Genomic DNA, 16,840 nt, shown 5'->3' with positions numbered 1-16,840 from the left:
GCTGTTGCCAGCTTGAACAAGAAGTACACTAGAAGTATACTAGTAGTGGTCTTGTCCCACTATGAATCTGATGAACATTCTGCAGGATGGATGAATATGCACATGAAAGTAAGTATCTTTCATGTCAAGAGTCACGAACCATCTGTCCTTCTCCAGGGAAGAAATTATTGATGCCCATGTTAGCAAGTGAAATTTAGATTTGCAAATAAAGATTCAACTGGTGTAGATGAAGAATGGGTCTCCATCCTCCTCTTCTCTTTGAAACTATGAAATATGGGGAGAAAAAACCCTTTTCCCTTGATGCTGAGGTTGCACTTGCTCTAGAGCAGTAGTCCCCAAATGTTTTGGGGTCACACCCCCCCTTTACTCCTGTCCGCCACCCCCCCTCAGCTGGAGCCGGGAGACATGGACAGGAGTAAGGGAGGCTGAGGCTGGGGCCACACCTGGGATGAAGGGCAGGGTGGACAGCTGGGGTCAGGTCCAGGAGTGGAGCTGGATGGCGCATCTTCCTCACCCCCATGTGGGGCTGGACTGGGCAACAACTTCCCTCCCTCAAAATGTTCCTCTGTGCCCAACAGTTTGGGGACCTCTGCTCTATAGCCCTCACTAGAGGGAAGGGTCCACCTCCTGATAGAGAATTTCCTCATGACAGCGGTCCCTGAAGAGGGGTCAGGAAGTGGGTTTGTGGGGGGAGGGAGGAGGAAGAGGAGGAGATAAAATTCTTCACTCTCCCACTCCCACCTCCTGAATAATAACTGGAAAATGGGTATGAAACTTATTTCTGAAAGTCTGATTTAAATTTACTTAACTTTTGACATTACCTTTGCAATTAATATTTTCAATATGAGTTTTAAAAGGCAGGTTTTGTTTTAGGGCAACTCAGTGTCGCCAGTGATTCTCAGCAGTCCTGATATTCTTATGAAGTATATTTGAGTTATGAATTGAAGGGGCAAGCGCCCTGCAGTATACTGGAGTGCTTTCCATTTCACAAAACAAAGAGAGGCAAGAAACAGGGAGAATGAATTCAGTCCCACCACAATTTTCCTGTTACAGTCCTATCCCCGCCCAACAGAATGGAAATAACATTGCTACTCTTCTTGAAGAAACAAGGAAATTGGTCACATGAAAGTATGTCAGATCTTCATACATCTATATACAGATATAGATATATATGTATCTGTACCTGAATGAAAGAAAAGTACAAAGTTGCCATAGCTAATTACTAGATCATTCCTCTATTGCATGGATAAGACATTAGACTAAGAAAAAGGCCTCGTCCTCAGTGTTAATTGTTTGGTAATCAGGCCTAAAAAGAAACCAATAAGATTAAAGCCCAGGACCAAATTATGACTTACGGATCTAACTGAAGCAAATGACTCCAGTTCCCTCAGTAAATTTCAGTCCTGAATTCCAAAGACTTCAGCAAAGCCCTTCTAGCAATAAGAAACCATTACAAACTTACTTGCTTTGTAGTCTGAATTCAGACACTGTCAGCAGCAATACCAGATACCCTGCTTCAGTTCTGCTGTGCGTGTGGTGCAAGTATGTTTGTCTAGGATCAGATGCCAATAGTTAACCTCATATTTTGGGCATGTCAGATACTTAGACACTGTGGCCTAATTAAAGGCATCACATTCCCCTTCATTTTCTTAAAGGCAACACCAGAAGAGAGGTTTAGCTTTTTATAACAGTGCATGCAAATACTTCCATGTGTTTCTCTATGCAATAATTTTGATTTAACAGAAAAAGTTATTAAATTTGACAATAATCAAGTTATATAATTATCTGTAAACTGCTGAAAAGAGATAAGTGCTTAAATATTATGAAAACAATTAGATAAAAACCAAGGTCCAAATACTATTTTAAATTTTTTTGTTAAGGCACATATGGAAAGAATATAGGGGTTGAGGTACTTTTAGCTTTAAAGTTAAATATAGGGTTGTTTTTGAAATAAGTATTGGATCATTTTCAAAAGTTCAAGTGACTTGCTAACAGAAAACCAAGAATAACTAACTTGGTAACGGGAAAACTAAAATCGTAGTATTAGTAGGACTGGTTAATATCTGGAATGCATCAACCACAAAGGATATGAAATAAATAATTCTAAGATAAAGAGGAAAAATAACAAAAGAGATATCTTGTAACATATCTAGTATAAATAAAGACTGATCAGCCAACACTTACGATATAGTTTCTTAAATTTTATATGGATTCCCTTATGTTTGTAAAAGAAATAATTTAGTATCTTCTGTTTATTCAGCCCCATATGCTAGGTATTCTTCTGGGGACATCATTAAAAACACATCCATCATATGGACAATATGGTGGACCCAGACTTCTAAAGTATAGATTCTTCAATGAATTTTTAAAGCACACAATAACTATATATTTTGTCCATTTGAACCACATAGATATAACCCCTATTTAAGTAAATTCAGAGATCTTTTGTACATTCAGAGACTCTTTCAAAGTCTGAGAACTCTGGCACATGCTTAAAGTACACTCCTACCCTGAAAAGTGACTTACTCCAGGAATTTGCTCACTATGTATATTCAGAGTCATATCTTTCTTCAGTGAAAACACTTTACTACTTTTTGCTGCTGGTAGCCAATGCAGAATCAAGAGGATGCACCATATTCTAACCTGGCTCATACATCAATAGTATCGATAACTATGTTTTGTTTGCATTTTTAATTCAATTTGTCTTTGGATTTGGATCTAGTGTAACGGAGGACAGAAAACAATAGACTAGCAGAGATGATAATAAGGGCAAAATTAGCTTTGCAGAATTTTTGTCATTAATGAGATACAATAGCCAGAAAGAAAATGGGTGGACTTTCAGAACTCATATTGAGTTTTTAGAGTAGACAGTTAGAAAACCCTTCATTTAAATGAAACCAATTTGAAATGCAATCATTGAGACAAACATGGAATCCCAACATCCTCATTTTTACATATTCCATTTTTAGAGGAGATATTCACTTTTATTTCCAGAGAAACATGTGTATAGATTGGAAATTAACTGGGACCATAATTGGATGATCTTTTTACACTATCTTCATTCTCCTTAATACTCCAGAACATCCTAGCATCATTTCCGTTATGAAAATGAAACTGTCTGGTAAATGACATAGTGGTGACCTCCAGCACTGCTAAAATTAAAGGTCTACTGGCATTGCCATTATGAACAAAAATTCAATTTAGTTGTTTTACATAAGTTTGCATAAGGCTAAAATATGAAATATAATTCCGTCCTTCTCCCAAGATGTGAATACAATATTGAGCTAAGATGAGGCATGTTTACTAGTCCATTAAAATATGCATCAGGGTGATTATCTAAATCGCATTTATTTTTCAAAACATGTTAAGATATCTTTTACATTTCATGCTAGATCTTGTGTGTGTAACATAGAATATTAACTCATTCAATTAGAGGTCCTTCAGACAGATGAATCCTTTCCATACATATCAAGAATACAGTTCATAACATTCTTAAATATATGGAAGTTATAGCAAGAACACATCATTTCCCAAGACTACAGGCCGGAAGAAATCCTGCAGGTTGAAATTACAAACACTCTAAATGACCTATTATAACGTAAACCTTAGTCTGGAAGGTTTCATTGACTTCAGTAAAATTGAATGCTTTCCCTGACAGGCACAAACTAGAACTCTAAGAGTTCTGTTCACAGCATTAACTTTCTTTTCACTAAAATGTTGGTGGAATGTTTATTTATCAGTCTTTTCCTTTTTTAAAAGCGAAATTAAACCAAAGCAAACAGAATGCAAAACATGCAATTTCAAAAGTCATAAGTGGTCTAACTTTAAACCAACAAAGGCACAAACATTTCAGATCCAAGACTTAAATTCCATCCTTAACCCACCCACTTGTGCTCAGGAATTTTAATCACACACTGTTCTGAGACCCCTACAATACATAGTCACATTAGGGTAAAGTAAGGCAGGGTAGTAGCCTTACTTCTTACGTTTTGTGTTCTAAGCTTCATACTTGGTTTATTAAGGAGACCTCTCTATTCAGAATGTTACTAGTGATCTCTAGTAGAAAACAAGAAAACATCCCTTACTGTCATTAATTTTCTGGATACCTGTCAGGCAGTGCTGCTGCTTTGAGGGCTCACCGAAATGGGAGTCACCTGTTTCTGAAAGATTCTGTGTGGCCTCACCACAGCATTATCACCAGTGCAGACATGCAACACACACACACACACCAACAGGAAGGATGAAAATAAAGAGGCAAGACACCAGCAATGTAGAGAGGCTATGGCACATATCCCCTCCTAGATGATGATCAGTAATCATTTTAAAAATTGGAAGATAATGCGCACATACCCAATTTCAGTGCAGTAGGAGTCACCTCAATCTCACCACCAATTGGCTGAAAGGCAGCCAGCTGGGCAGCCACCTCCATCTCAAAAGGGTCTGGGCTGTGTGTGTCTGTCAAACTGCCACTGATGCTGTCAATCTTATTGTGCAATTCTTGTTCATCGTACACAGCAATCAGCTGTAAAACAAAAGATATTACAGTTTATACTTAAAATATGGCTGACACTGATTTCCAGTACAAATATTGCCTTGACGGTAGGATAAAAGTATCGAACAGATTTGAAAATGACAGATGATAGAGGCACAGATTCAGGAAACTACTTAAACATGTGCTTAAATAAACTGACTTCAATGGGACTTAAGCGGCGACCTGAAAAGAGATGCTTTTCTGAATCAGGACCACAATGTGGTGTCATCATTAGCTAGCACCTTAGTGTAGCGGAAAATTTCTCTTAGGATTTTCATTACAAACCTCCACTTAGAGAAATCCCTATTTCAGCCATAAAAAATAACTCTCAACTGAAGCACTGCTTCCATGCTCTTCTAGGCTAACTTTCAGAGACTAAAATTAGGGGAAAAAATCCAGTTGGCCAAAATTAAACACTGAAAAAAAAAAAAAAAAAAAAAAAGGATCCCAGAGTACAACACAAGTACATATAAATGAGGTATACATGACTTTTTATTGTTTTCGGTTTATCTTCTGGTAAATAAAAAAGGACAATAGATGAATATTGTGTTCTTACAATAACATAAGGTATTTATAAGACAGCATGTTCAAGAATACAAAATATCATTGAATAATCTCTTTTGTTTTTCCAGTTTTAAAATCCCAGTGTCATTTACATCAGAGAACTTTTGGGGATTAAATTTAAGGCACATGTGTCTTTTGATCCATTCTCAGAGTATCCACTGGCATCAAGGGTAGAGGATGAGACTGCAACAGTATTAACAACTTCATAATCAGTGTATTTCATTGAGGCAATTATTTCATCCTATGCTTTAAACTGACATGTTATCCACTGAATATCATCTGAAATGGTTTCTGCAGTTTAGGGTATACGAATTTTTCCATTAATACTTAGGATTTATTAAGAGATTCATTTAGTCTATGAATAAATTTGAAAAGGGCACAAATCACTTTCTAGATCATTCCAAAAACCAAGCATTAAGGTTGGGGTTATTTTTTAATTTTTATAATTAATACATATATAGTGCATGTGTGTGCGCGTGTACATAGATATACCTTGAAGATTTGTGTCAAAAAGATACACAGAGATAAGTAAAATATTGAAGCAAAGAGAAACGTTTAAAGACACTCATTTGCCTAAGGGAATAAAGAAGTATACAAGATAAAGGAATGAGACACAAAATAAAGGAGGGAATAAGAGGAGAAAAAGCTGAAGTGCTTCTAAGGAAGAAACTGACATTTTTAGGTCTCCCACTCATTTATAATTTGGTTGCTAGAAATGTGTCAGTTCATGTTTACCAATACGTATTCCAGCAACACACAAAAACCCCTGAATAATTATGAAGAAAACTTGCTTTCTTTTTTAGACAAAGACTGTTTTCTTTCCATAACTACGCATATATTCTTACTACACAATTTGTTTTGTATTTAACCTACACTTATTAGAAAATATTATTCTAGTAACAGATGACTTTTTTTGCAATGTAAATCATAGTAAAGTACAAGGAAACTCACCATCATAGTATCTATGCACTTACCAAATAGATAAATCCAAATGGGGGAACTAAAGCGAAACATGCACATCAAGACCAAGAGTATGGTTGCTTTTCTTGTTTGTTAAATAACTATTAACATTAATGTCATGGGAAAGCTCTGACAAAAATGTGTCACATTTTTTCATGAATGTTGTAAAGACTGTATCATCCAAGTTCAAGAAAATTCACGGTTGTGAATTAGCTTCCCAGAAGGAAAAGGAGTACTTGTGGCACCTTAGAGACTAACCAATTTGAAGTGAGCTGTAGCTCACGAAAGCTCATACTCAAATAAATTGGTTAGTCTCTAAGGTGCCACAAGTACTCCTTTTCTTTTTGCGAATACAGACTAACACGGCTGTTACTCTGAAACTTCCCAGAAGGCTTTGTCTTCAGCTCTTACAAGTCTCACCTTTCCCATGATAACTTTCCTTCATTCCTGAGGATTGCAGCTGTTACTGAGGGAGAAGGAGAGCAAGACAGCACAGGTCCAACTCACTGAAAGCTTTGAAGATCAACACCAGGATTTGAAACTCATTTTGGTATTTGATAGGTAAATAGTGAAGTGAATGGAGCATGAGTGTGATGTGATGATCAACAGACACACTGTTCTGTGTTGCATCAGGTGGAGTTTCTCTGTGGTTTCATTCCCTGGTGCATGACAATAGTATAATATATTTCAATACAACAGCACACATATTACCATAGATTTTTATAATACTACTACTATGTAATGGTATAGCACTTTTCATCTGTAGATTTTGAAGCATTTTACAGGAGGTGAGTAAAGCATTATCATCCCCAGTTTACACTTCCGTAAAGTGAGAGACAAATTAAATGAAACATTAGCTGTAATCATAATAGTATATTATTGCAATGTACTGAGAAATAAAACCACAGGTAGTGAAGAAATTCCACATGTATAACATGCAATACGTCACCCGCTGACCAACACAGGGTGACAAAACACATCACTCCCATGCTCCATTCACCTCACTGGCTACCCAACAATTATCAAATCATTTAAAGATACTAATCTTGATTGTTGAAGTTATCTACAAGCCAGGCCCTGGATGTCTTTAAAATGGCCTCTTCCCAGATACAGTCACACAGTTAGGCCTGGTCTACACTACGAGTTTGTGTCGGATTTAGCAGCGTTAAATCAAATTAACCCTGCACCCGTCCACACAACGAAGCCATTTTTTCGACATAAAGGGCTCTTAAAACCAATTTCTGTACTCCTCCCCAACGAGGGGATTAGTGCTGAAATCGACATAGCTGTTTCGAATTAGGGTTACTGTGGTTGCAGAAGCTGAAAGACTATAGCTTACCATGGCCGCCTGCAAGCTGAATTCTGTTGCCCGGCACTGCATGTGTGATCTCTCACACCAAAGCCGCAGGCACTCAATATACGATTCAAAATGTGACCTGGTACCAAAAATCACATGTGCTATGTAAGGTGAATAGTGTTGTTCACCATGAAAGAGTATAGCCATTGTTCTGTAAAATGTATCTCTTAAAATACTTCACTCCCTTTTATTTCCTCCAGCAGCTGCAAACATTTCAAGCCTCCCTCCTCCGTCCCAAAGGCTCTCTCAGATAAGGTGGCGAAAAAAAATGCACGAGCAATGAAATGTTCTCTGAGCTCATGCAGTCATCCGGCACTGACAGAGCTCAGCAGAATGTGTGGAGGGACACAACAGCAGAGTACAGGACAGTGGCCAATGAACGTGAGGAGAGGTGGCGGCAGGAAGATCAGAGGAGGCATGAGGCAACACTGAGGCTACTGCGGGATCAAACGGACATGCTCCGGCGTCTGGTGGAGGTTCACGAACGGCAGAGGATCACAGACTGCCACGGCGGCCCCTGTTTAACTGTCCTCCCTCCTCCCCAAGTTCCACAGCCTCCTCACCCAGATGCCCAAGAACGCCGGGGGGCTCCAGGCACCCAACCACTCCACCCCAGTGGACAGCCCAAGCAACAGAAGGCTGTCATTCAACAAGTTTTGAAGTGGCCTTTTCCTTCCCTCCTACCCTCCTCCCACCCGTCATCAGGGCTACCTTGTGAGTTATCTCCCTATTTTTATAATCAACTAATAAAGAATACATGTTTTTTAAACGATAGTGACTATTTCCTTTGCAAGCAAGCTGTGATCAAAGGAGGGAGGGCTTACAGGGAATTTAGAGGCTACCGAGGGGGCAGGTTTTCATCAAGGAGAAACAAACAGAAGTGTCACACAGTACCCTGGCCAATCATGACACTGGTTTTCAAAGCTTCTCTGATGCGCAGCGCTTCCTGCTGTGCTCTTCTAACAGCCCTGGTGTCTGGCTACGCGTATCCAGTGGCCAGGCCATTTGCCTCAACCTCCCACCCCGCCATAAACGTCTCCCCCTTACTCTCACAGAGATTGTGGAGCACACAGCAAGCAGCAATAACAATGGCAATATTGGTTTCGCTGAGGTCTGAGCGAGTCAGTAAACTTCGCCAGCAACCCTTTAAACATCCAAATGCACACTCTACAACCATTCTGCACTTGCTCAGCCTATAGTTGAACAGCTCCTTACTACTGTCCAGGGTGCCTGTGTACGGCTTCATGAGCCAGGGCATTAAGGGGTAGGCTGGGTCCCCAAGGATAACTATAGGCATTTCAACATACGCAACAGTTATTTTCTGGTCTGGGAAGTAAATCCCTTCCTGCAGCTGCTCAAACAGACCAGAGTTCCTGAAGATGCAAGCGTCATGAACCTTTCCCGGCCATCCCACGTTGATGCTGGTGAAACATCCCTTGTGATCCACCAGTGCTTGTAGCACCACTGAAAAGTACCCCTTGCAGTTTATGTACTGGCTGCCCTGGTGGTCCGGTCCCAAGATAGGGATATGCATTCCATCTATAGCCCCACCGCAGTTAGGGAATCCCATTGCAGCAAAGCCATCTAGTCTGACATTTCCCAGAGTCACTACCTTTGATAGCAGCAGCTCAACGATTGCGCTGGCTACTTGCATCACAGTAACCCCCACAGTAGATTTGCCCACTCCAAATTGATCACCGACTGACTGGTAGCTGTCTGGCGTTGCAGACTTCCACAGGGCTATTGCCACTTGCTTGTGAACTGTGAGGGCTGCTCTCATCTTGGTATTCTTGCACTTCAGGGCAGGGGAAAGCAAGTCACGAAGTTCCATGGAAGTAACCTTACGCATGCGAAAGTTTCGGAGCTACTGGGAATCATCCCAAACCTGCAACACTATGCGGTCCCACCACTCTGTGCTTGTTTCCCGGGCCCAGAATCAGCGTTCCACAGCAGGAGCCTGCCCCAATAACACCATGATCTCCAAATTGCCAGGGATCGCAGTTTTAGAAGAATCTGTGTTCATGACCTCATCACCGCGCTGCCGTCACCTCCTCGCCTGGTTTTTCAGGTGCTGGTTCTGCATAAACTGCACGATAATGCGCGAGGTGTTTACAATGGTCATAACTGCTGCGGTGAGCTGAACGGGCTCCGTGCTTGCCGTGCTATGGCATCTGCTCGGGCAATCCAAAGAAAAGGGCATGAAATGATTTTCTGCTGTTGCTTTCATGGAGGGAGGGAGGGTTGACTGACAATATTTACCCATAACCACCAGTGACAAATTTTCGGCCCCAACAGGCATTGGGAGCTAAGCCCAGAATTCCAATGGGCAGCAGGGACTGCGGGAACTGTGGGATAGCTACCCACACTGCACCACTCGGAACGTCGACGCTTGCCACGATACCGTGGACGCACACCGCCACCGAATTAATGTGCTTCGTATGGACGCATGCACTCGACTTTATACAATCTGTTCCCAAAAATTGACTTCTGTAAAATCGGAGTACTTTCCTAGTATAGACATGGCCTTAGTCAATGGAAAAGCTGTAAGGGGGAGCCAGGTTTTAAACTCACTAATCAGATGTGGAGATTACAGATGAGCGGATAATTTTGACCAAATTTATATGCAAAAGTGGACTGTAGTCCCCTACCCAGCCCAAATTAGTAAAAGTATTTTCTACTGCTGTCATTATTTGAGAAACCAGTAACATGAAGAGTCTAGAAGTCCTCTTAGCTGCGCATCTTTTTGTCAGATTCTTGTTATATTACAGTAATTATTTATAGGCATTTGTATAACAGTCACCACCAATAAAGTTATTTGATCTAGACTTAAACTCCCACCTTTTACACCATGTAAAAGAGGTGATATTTCATGTACTGAGGATACTAATAGGTAAAAAATTTAAGATCTTCCTTCACCAATGAAATAAAAACTGATTTATTTATTAAAAACATTTATTCAGAAGAGCTACTCAGGACTCCATTTACAACAGCACCTAGCTCGTAATCATATTAACATTACAAATGCATTACTAATCAATCAAAACATTATAAATATCAACTTCAGCCTTTCAAAAAGGAATGAATACAATTAAGGATATGCAAATTAGCTATTCAAAAATAATTTTAGTAATTGACTGCTCATTTCCAGTATGGAAAATTCTTTAATTGGAGAAGACTACTATCCTCTCACATCAGGAAAGAAATGATGGCCTCCAAGCAAGATTAAAAAAAAATCCTACATTAACATATATTACCAAATATCCTCATGTTTTCAATTGGTCACTCTGTGTCAAGTTGCTCTTTAAATAGTTCAGTATATTAAAAAAATAAGCCATTATGTGGATCAACATACTAATTCTTTTAAATACATCAGTGTATCAAAAGATTATTCCATCAATATGTACAAATAATCTGCGAAATGTGATCCCATTATTCTATTGATAAAAATTGTCCACTTGGTATATTCGTTAAAAATATTCCATTTTTAAAAAGTGACTTGAGGAAAAAATATAAAAGTATTTGTCATCACTGAGTAGCTTTAAAAGGCATTTTTGTATAATTAGGACTTCAACTCCACACATCATTGTAATCTGTTTAAATCTAGCACCTTTTAATAATCTATCAGTCACCAAGACAAATAATAAATTTTCAAACCTGTGGCACTTACTTGTTATTTTATACATAAAGGATTTTAAGTAGGCAAAAACCCACCATAAGGTAGCAACACTGAACAGTGATACTTTATTACCACTACAGTTGCCAGGAAGTGTGGCAAGCTTACTGTAAAGCAAATTAGTAAACTCAAATTTTGAATTTGTAAGTGTGTCCTATGATAAAGGCGTAAGATAGAGGTACTAAAACTATCAACATTTTATAATTATTCCAAATACATGATTTACAGAAAAATACAAAATTTGTGTACAAGTTTAGAGAATATATACCAAAACACAGAGCTACAAACATGCAGTCAACAAATACAGATATAATCTCATATACAAGAAGAAGGGTAAACAACAATAGAAGGAAAATAATGCTATTGAATGAGGAGGACTGAATACAAAGCCGCAAAGTGTTGCGCCTAAGGGAATCAGTGGCCCACTAGGATGCAGAAAATTGATGGACTGTTTCATTTAAGAGTCATCCAAAGATAAAATGTTCCCTCATCCCTGCTCCCCATAAGAAATGGCATGTTTCCCAAGGGCTATCAGTCTTTCCAAAACTGGTTACGTTCTACCCTAATAACCTTCAGCAACTGCATGTTCCCCCCACTTCCAGAGTGTGCTTGCGTATATAAACATATACATACATATACTGCTACACCTACAGTATGCAAATTCTTTAATCATATACACTGTATTTATTAGCATGCAACAATATAAAAAGTAGTAAACTACATAATATGTTCCAAAGAAAAATCTGATTAGTTACAAGTTTTAACCAAGCACAATTAAATCTAAATAATGCTGTGAAGTTTCACAATTTCACAAGGAGAGAAAAACAAATTATCACCTTTGAATGAATGGTGGAACATTGCAGACTTATTTGAAAACATTTGTCTATCTGTACCTCAACAGCAACTGGCTCTTTTGTATACTCTTTTAAACAAAGACTTCATCATGATTTCTCTTTTTAAAAAAATGCTTTTGACAACTTGATTAGTGTTGTTAATCTTTTTTTTTTTTTTTTTTTTAATAAGAGTCTTCATGGTACAAGAACAGGCATAAACATATGACTTCACTAATTTCAACCAACATAAGTGGAACTAAAGAGATACTTCTATTTCCTCTCCAACCCAAAACATTCTTCATATACATAGTGCCACTTTGGTGTAAACCTCAAAGGAAAATAACAAAACTTGCATGCAATTAAATTCATCAGCTTTCAAGTACTGACAGGTTAAAAATCATTTAAAAAGTAAATGTTTTTACCTATGTTAATAGCACATTAGAAGAAGGAAGGATTTTTTAAGAAGCAGGGGAATACTTTTCAAAGACACAAATAGGAGTTAGGTGCCCAACTTCCACTAACTTTCAGTCGGAGATCGGTGACTAACTGTCCTTTGTGCCTTTGATGATAACCTGATCTCCCCCCATTTAGTTTTCACCAGTCATAGTTTGGTTGGGGTTTTTTAAATGCCCTTCACTCAGTCTGGACTATGAATGCATACTAGAGAGGGTCCTGCTTTGTTTACGATCAGTTTTGTTTCAGTTCTGATGATACATGCTTGTGACTGCAAACACTGCAGGGAAAAAAGTTTTAAAAAAACCTTCATTTTTAAACAAACTATAAACGTTCAAGTCCTGAAGGAGCACTGTCAAGCAGGAACACTATTTCTCAACATCTTAAGCCTGATAATAAACACATTTCCTAATTCACCAAAGAATTTTCAATCAAGAATCACTCATGTTTCAACAAAAAATTGTGGGTACATAGTAAATGAATGGTTCAATGGGCTTGCCATGGAACTCTGTGACCTACACAGAAATGATGGAAGTAAAAGCTGAGGTTCAGTACACTCTCATACAACTTTGTCACTTTCCTACTTCACAAAAATAAATGAAGGTTACTTAACTGTAACCAGACTTCTTCAAGATGATGCTCTGCATATTACTACTTCTGAGATCAGGGCGCCTGCACTGTGAGCTTCCGAACATTCTGAAAAGCAGTGTCCATTGGAGCCACTTGCCCCTCCCTCCCACTTACATCCCGAAGTATTCCAAGGATATAATGGGCGGGGGGGCTAGGGGGAATGGGGGAAAGGGTCTGAAGCCCAAGCCCTGCAGCGGGAGGGTGGGCATCCAGTGGCTCAGTGGCTGACTGCTCTGTGGCCCTCACTGCCCATGGTGCCTCGGAGCTCCAGGACCCACCACTGCCCGCAGCAGCTGAGAGCTCCAGACCTCCCCCACCACCCTTGGCAGCTGACGGCTGTGGGGTCCCCCCGCCGCGGCTCAGAGCTCCTGGTTCCCCCTGCCGCCCACAGCAGCTTGGAGCTCTGGGGCCCTCCACCGACTGATAGTTTTTTCCCTGTGCTGAAGCAGAAAATGTCATGGAGGTCTCTGAAAGTCACAGATTCTGTGATCTCCGTGACACAATCTTATCCTTAGACATCATTAAAGATTGGTGATTCTGTCATTCAATATCCTGGGTAAGAGATTAACTTCCATAAATTTTTGCTTTCCAAACTGCTGGGTCTCCTGCCTTTGAAATGATCACGGAGGCCTATTTCAGGGGCAGGAGACCCAACAGACTACATTTGGCATCTCAATTCCAGATTTCTGGGATTCTTGATTCTGAGTGTTATTCTGAGGTCTAAAAGAGCTTATTAAAAAGGAGGTATCTTTGATCAGTCAAACTTATTCTGTGAATTGAAACAGATTTTTCATCTATGCAGCATCTGAGTGAGTGGATCTGATAAGGTCCTCCTTGACTGTTCTAGATTATTATACTTCGGATAGTTTAAAAAAAAACAAACAAACCAACCCACCCAAAAGAGACCAAAAACCTACTTTTTTGGATTTCTGCCAAGAGACATTTAGTTATTTTTCTGTTACAACCACTGGTGCAGATAGACAATCTTTTCTCATTTTGAAATAACCTTATCTATGACAGAATTTCTCAGTATATACCTAAAGCTGCTTGGGGTAGTACTTCGCTGTGAGAACTGCAGAAATGTGGACTAAACTTGGCATTGTCATTCTTGGGATGTATTGCAAATATTGACAGGTTTCAGAGTAACAGCCGTGTTAGTCTGTATTCGCAAAAAGAAAAGGAGTACTTGTGGCACCTTAGAGACTAACCAATTTATTTGAGCATGAGCTTGCGTGAGCTGTAGCTCACTTCATCCGATACTCCTTTTCTTATTGCAAATATTGAAGAATAGGTTCATTTGTCTCATCCTCAGGGTGTCGTCCCCTTCTAGCATAAACTCTGGTATTGTAATTTTATTGCTTATACAACTAATAGTCTTCCATTTAAACAGTAGGCAGATTGTTCTCTGTACTATATTTCTATAAAGCCACTCTTGACTTTTTAGAGCGAAATTGCAATACAAGTTGCATTCTTACTAAACAGGTGATCCTGCCTGCATCTCCTTCCTAACTATGTAAGATACCTGGTATCTCCATCTCTTTCAGACCACTACAACGTCTGTTTGTCCCTTAGCCTCATTTACATTTAAGAAGGCAGGTGTCATATTTTTCATAGTCAGAGAACTTTGTTATAATTAAGGATACGATTATGTCATTGAGGTCATGGATTCTGTGACATGTGTGATATTTTCTGCTTCAGCCCTGGTGCAGCAGGGGGACCTGGAGCTGTCAGCCACCACAGATAGTAGTAGGCCTCAGAGCTCCAAGGCAGCGCAGGTGGCAGAGGCCATGGAGCCATCAGCCACTGCGGTCGGCAGGGATGCTGGAGGTCTGAGGCACCGCAAGGACCCTGGAGCAGTCAGCCGCTGCAGATCGTGGAGGCCTGACTTCTGAGAGACCCTGGAGCTGTGGCAGGGGTGCCAGAGCTCTGAGCTGCTGGGGCTGCAACGGGTGCTAGATGCCTCCCCCCCCCACAACAAGGCTCAGGCTCTTTCTCCTCACCACTCCACCCTCCCCCCATCCCCGGCAGGCCTCCGGCTTCATCAGCCCCCCCGTCAAACCCGTCCCCCCATTATTTTTAGTAAAATTTACAGACAGATCACGGGCTTCCATGAATTTTTGTTTATTGTCCGTGACCTGTCCACGACTTTTACTGAAAATAACGATGGCAAAATCTTACCTTGATCAGTGAGGATACTGAATTTATTAATAAGAAATTTCTCGACTCAGCTGGCTAGAATGAACCCCTTTGGTGGTCTGTGTAATGCATTCCTTCACAATTTACACAGATTTGGATTTTATGAAGAGGAGAAAGCCTTGCTGGTTAGATAAATAGCTCTTAGCTCCAGTACTTTTACAGGGCAGCCACATCTCCTACCAAGATCACACAACTGGGAATGGATGGAGAAGAACCCTTTCTACCTTCTAGAACTACTAGTGCAGATGGCAGGAAGATGAAAAGGAAACTCCCTAGAGGACATGTTCTTCCCCATCTTATGAAATAATGCATCTGGGAAGTACTGAGACATTGTGGCTCAGATGTGCCTAATGTCAAGAAAAGGTGATAGAGTCATAAATGGCTCTGCTGAGACCTTAGACACAGCCTGAAAGTCAAGCTAACATGTAACTGCACCAGTAAGAAATCTGTCCACTGCAAGAAAGTTTGCAGATCTAGAATATATCATGGCTTCAGTGACCACACATCATTTTTATTTAATTTTAAAGTTTCCTGGATTTTTAATGTCTTTCTTCAGAGTGAAGGTATTGACATGTATTTGAATGTTAAATCTTATTTAATGATGTTTTGTTTTGGAATTTCTTTAGCTTTTTGTGAAAGCCGCCTAGGAAAAATACAAAAATGCATGCCATATGGAAGCACTCAGTCACATCCAAATATGTAAGCAGATTTACACCCTCCTTTAGGTGAAAGCCATGTTAATCATCATAATTTCTTTGCCTTCTTGTTACAGCTGCACCAAAGTATTTTCCAAGGGGCACCTCAAAATTTCTTAAATTCTGAATTCCATGCAGAACGTCTGTATCAAACTCTAAAGGCCTCAAGAGTTCTGTAGTGATTAGGATGCTCCATGTAGTGAATTTATGGTTTCCAATGCCTGCTATACCTTTGTGAGGTATAGCAGTTCTGCTGAAGTCTGATATGCATTTGTTTGGCCAAGTTGCCAATCCATCAGATCCTTTGCAAATTTGAACATAACGTAAGAATGGCCACACAGGGTCAGACAAATGGTCTATCTAATACAGCATCCTGTCTTTCAACAGTGGCCAATACCAGATACTTCAGAGGAAGTGAAGAGAACAGGGAGATTTACTGAGTGATCCATCACCTGTCATCCAGTTCCAGCTTCTGGCACTCAGAAGTTCAGGAACACAGGACTGCATCCCTGACCATTTTGACAAATAGATAAGTTAATGGAGGATAGCTCCATCAATGGCTAATTCTATTTTTAACCCAGTTATACTTTTGGCCTTCATTACATCCTCCGGCAACAAGTTCCGCAGGTTGACTGTGCATTGTGTGAAGGACTTCTTTATGTTTATTTTAAACCTATTAATTTCATTTAGCGAGTCCTGATTCAGGTGTTATTTAAAGGGGTAAATAATATTTCCTTATTCATTTTTTCCATACCATTCATGATATTCAAGATTTCTCCCGTATCCTTCTTTTGTCGTCTCTTGTCCAAGCTGGACAGTCCCAGTTTTTTTAAATCTCTCCTCACGTGGAAGCTGTTCCATACCTCTAATTATTTTTGTTCGCCTTCTCTGTACTTTTTCCAGTTCTAATATATCTTTTTTGAGATGGGGCAACCAGAACTGCAACGC

The 16,840-nt window shown here is 39.8% G+C and overlaps 1 protein-coding gene across 7 annotated transcripts in view; it reads right to left on the bottom strand.

The window, feature by feature from the left end:
* The window catches only part of PARD3B (par-3 family cell polarity regulator beta), a 602,509-nt gene that overhangs the window by 389,019 nt on the left and 196,650 nt on the right, over positions 1-16,840 (bottom strand). For 6 of the 7 annotated variants that reach the window (XM_073306519.2, XM_073306521.2, XM_073306522.2 and 3 more), the window contains exon 3: positions 4,351-4,522. The exons of the other annotated variant lie outside the window; for it this stretch is intronic. In XM_073306519.2, coding sequence (XP_073162620.1) covers positions 4,351-4,522 — 172 coding nt within the window. The remainder of the gene's footprint in view (positions 1-4,350; positions 4,523-16,840) is intronic. 7 annotated transcript variants of the gene reach the window in all.

Source organism: Lepidochelys kempii, chromosome 11 (assembly GCF_965140285.1).
Source record: "Lepidochelys kempii isolate rLepKem1 chromosome 11, rLepKem1.hap1, whole genome shotgun sequence".
In the NCBI taxonomy this organism is placed as follows: domain Eukaryota; kingdom Metazoa; phylum Chordata; order Testudines; family Cheloniidae; genus Lepidochelys; species Lepidochelys kempii.
Note: the sequence above shows the minus strand (reverse complement) of the source record. Positions and strands in the feature narration are given on the sequence as shown.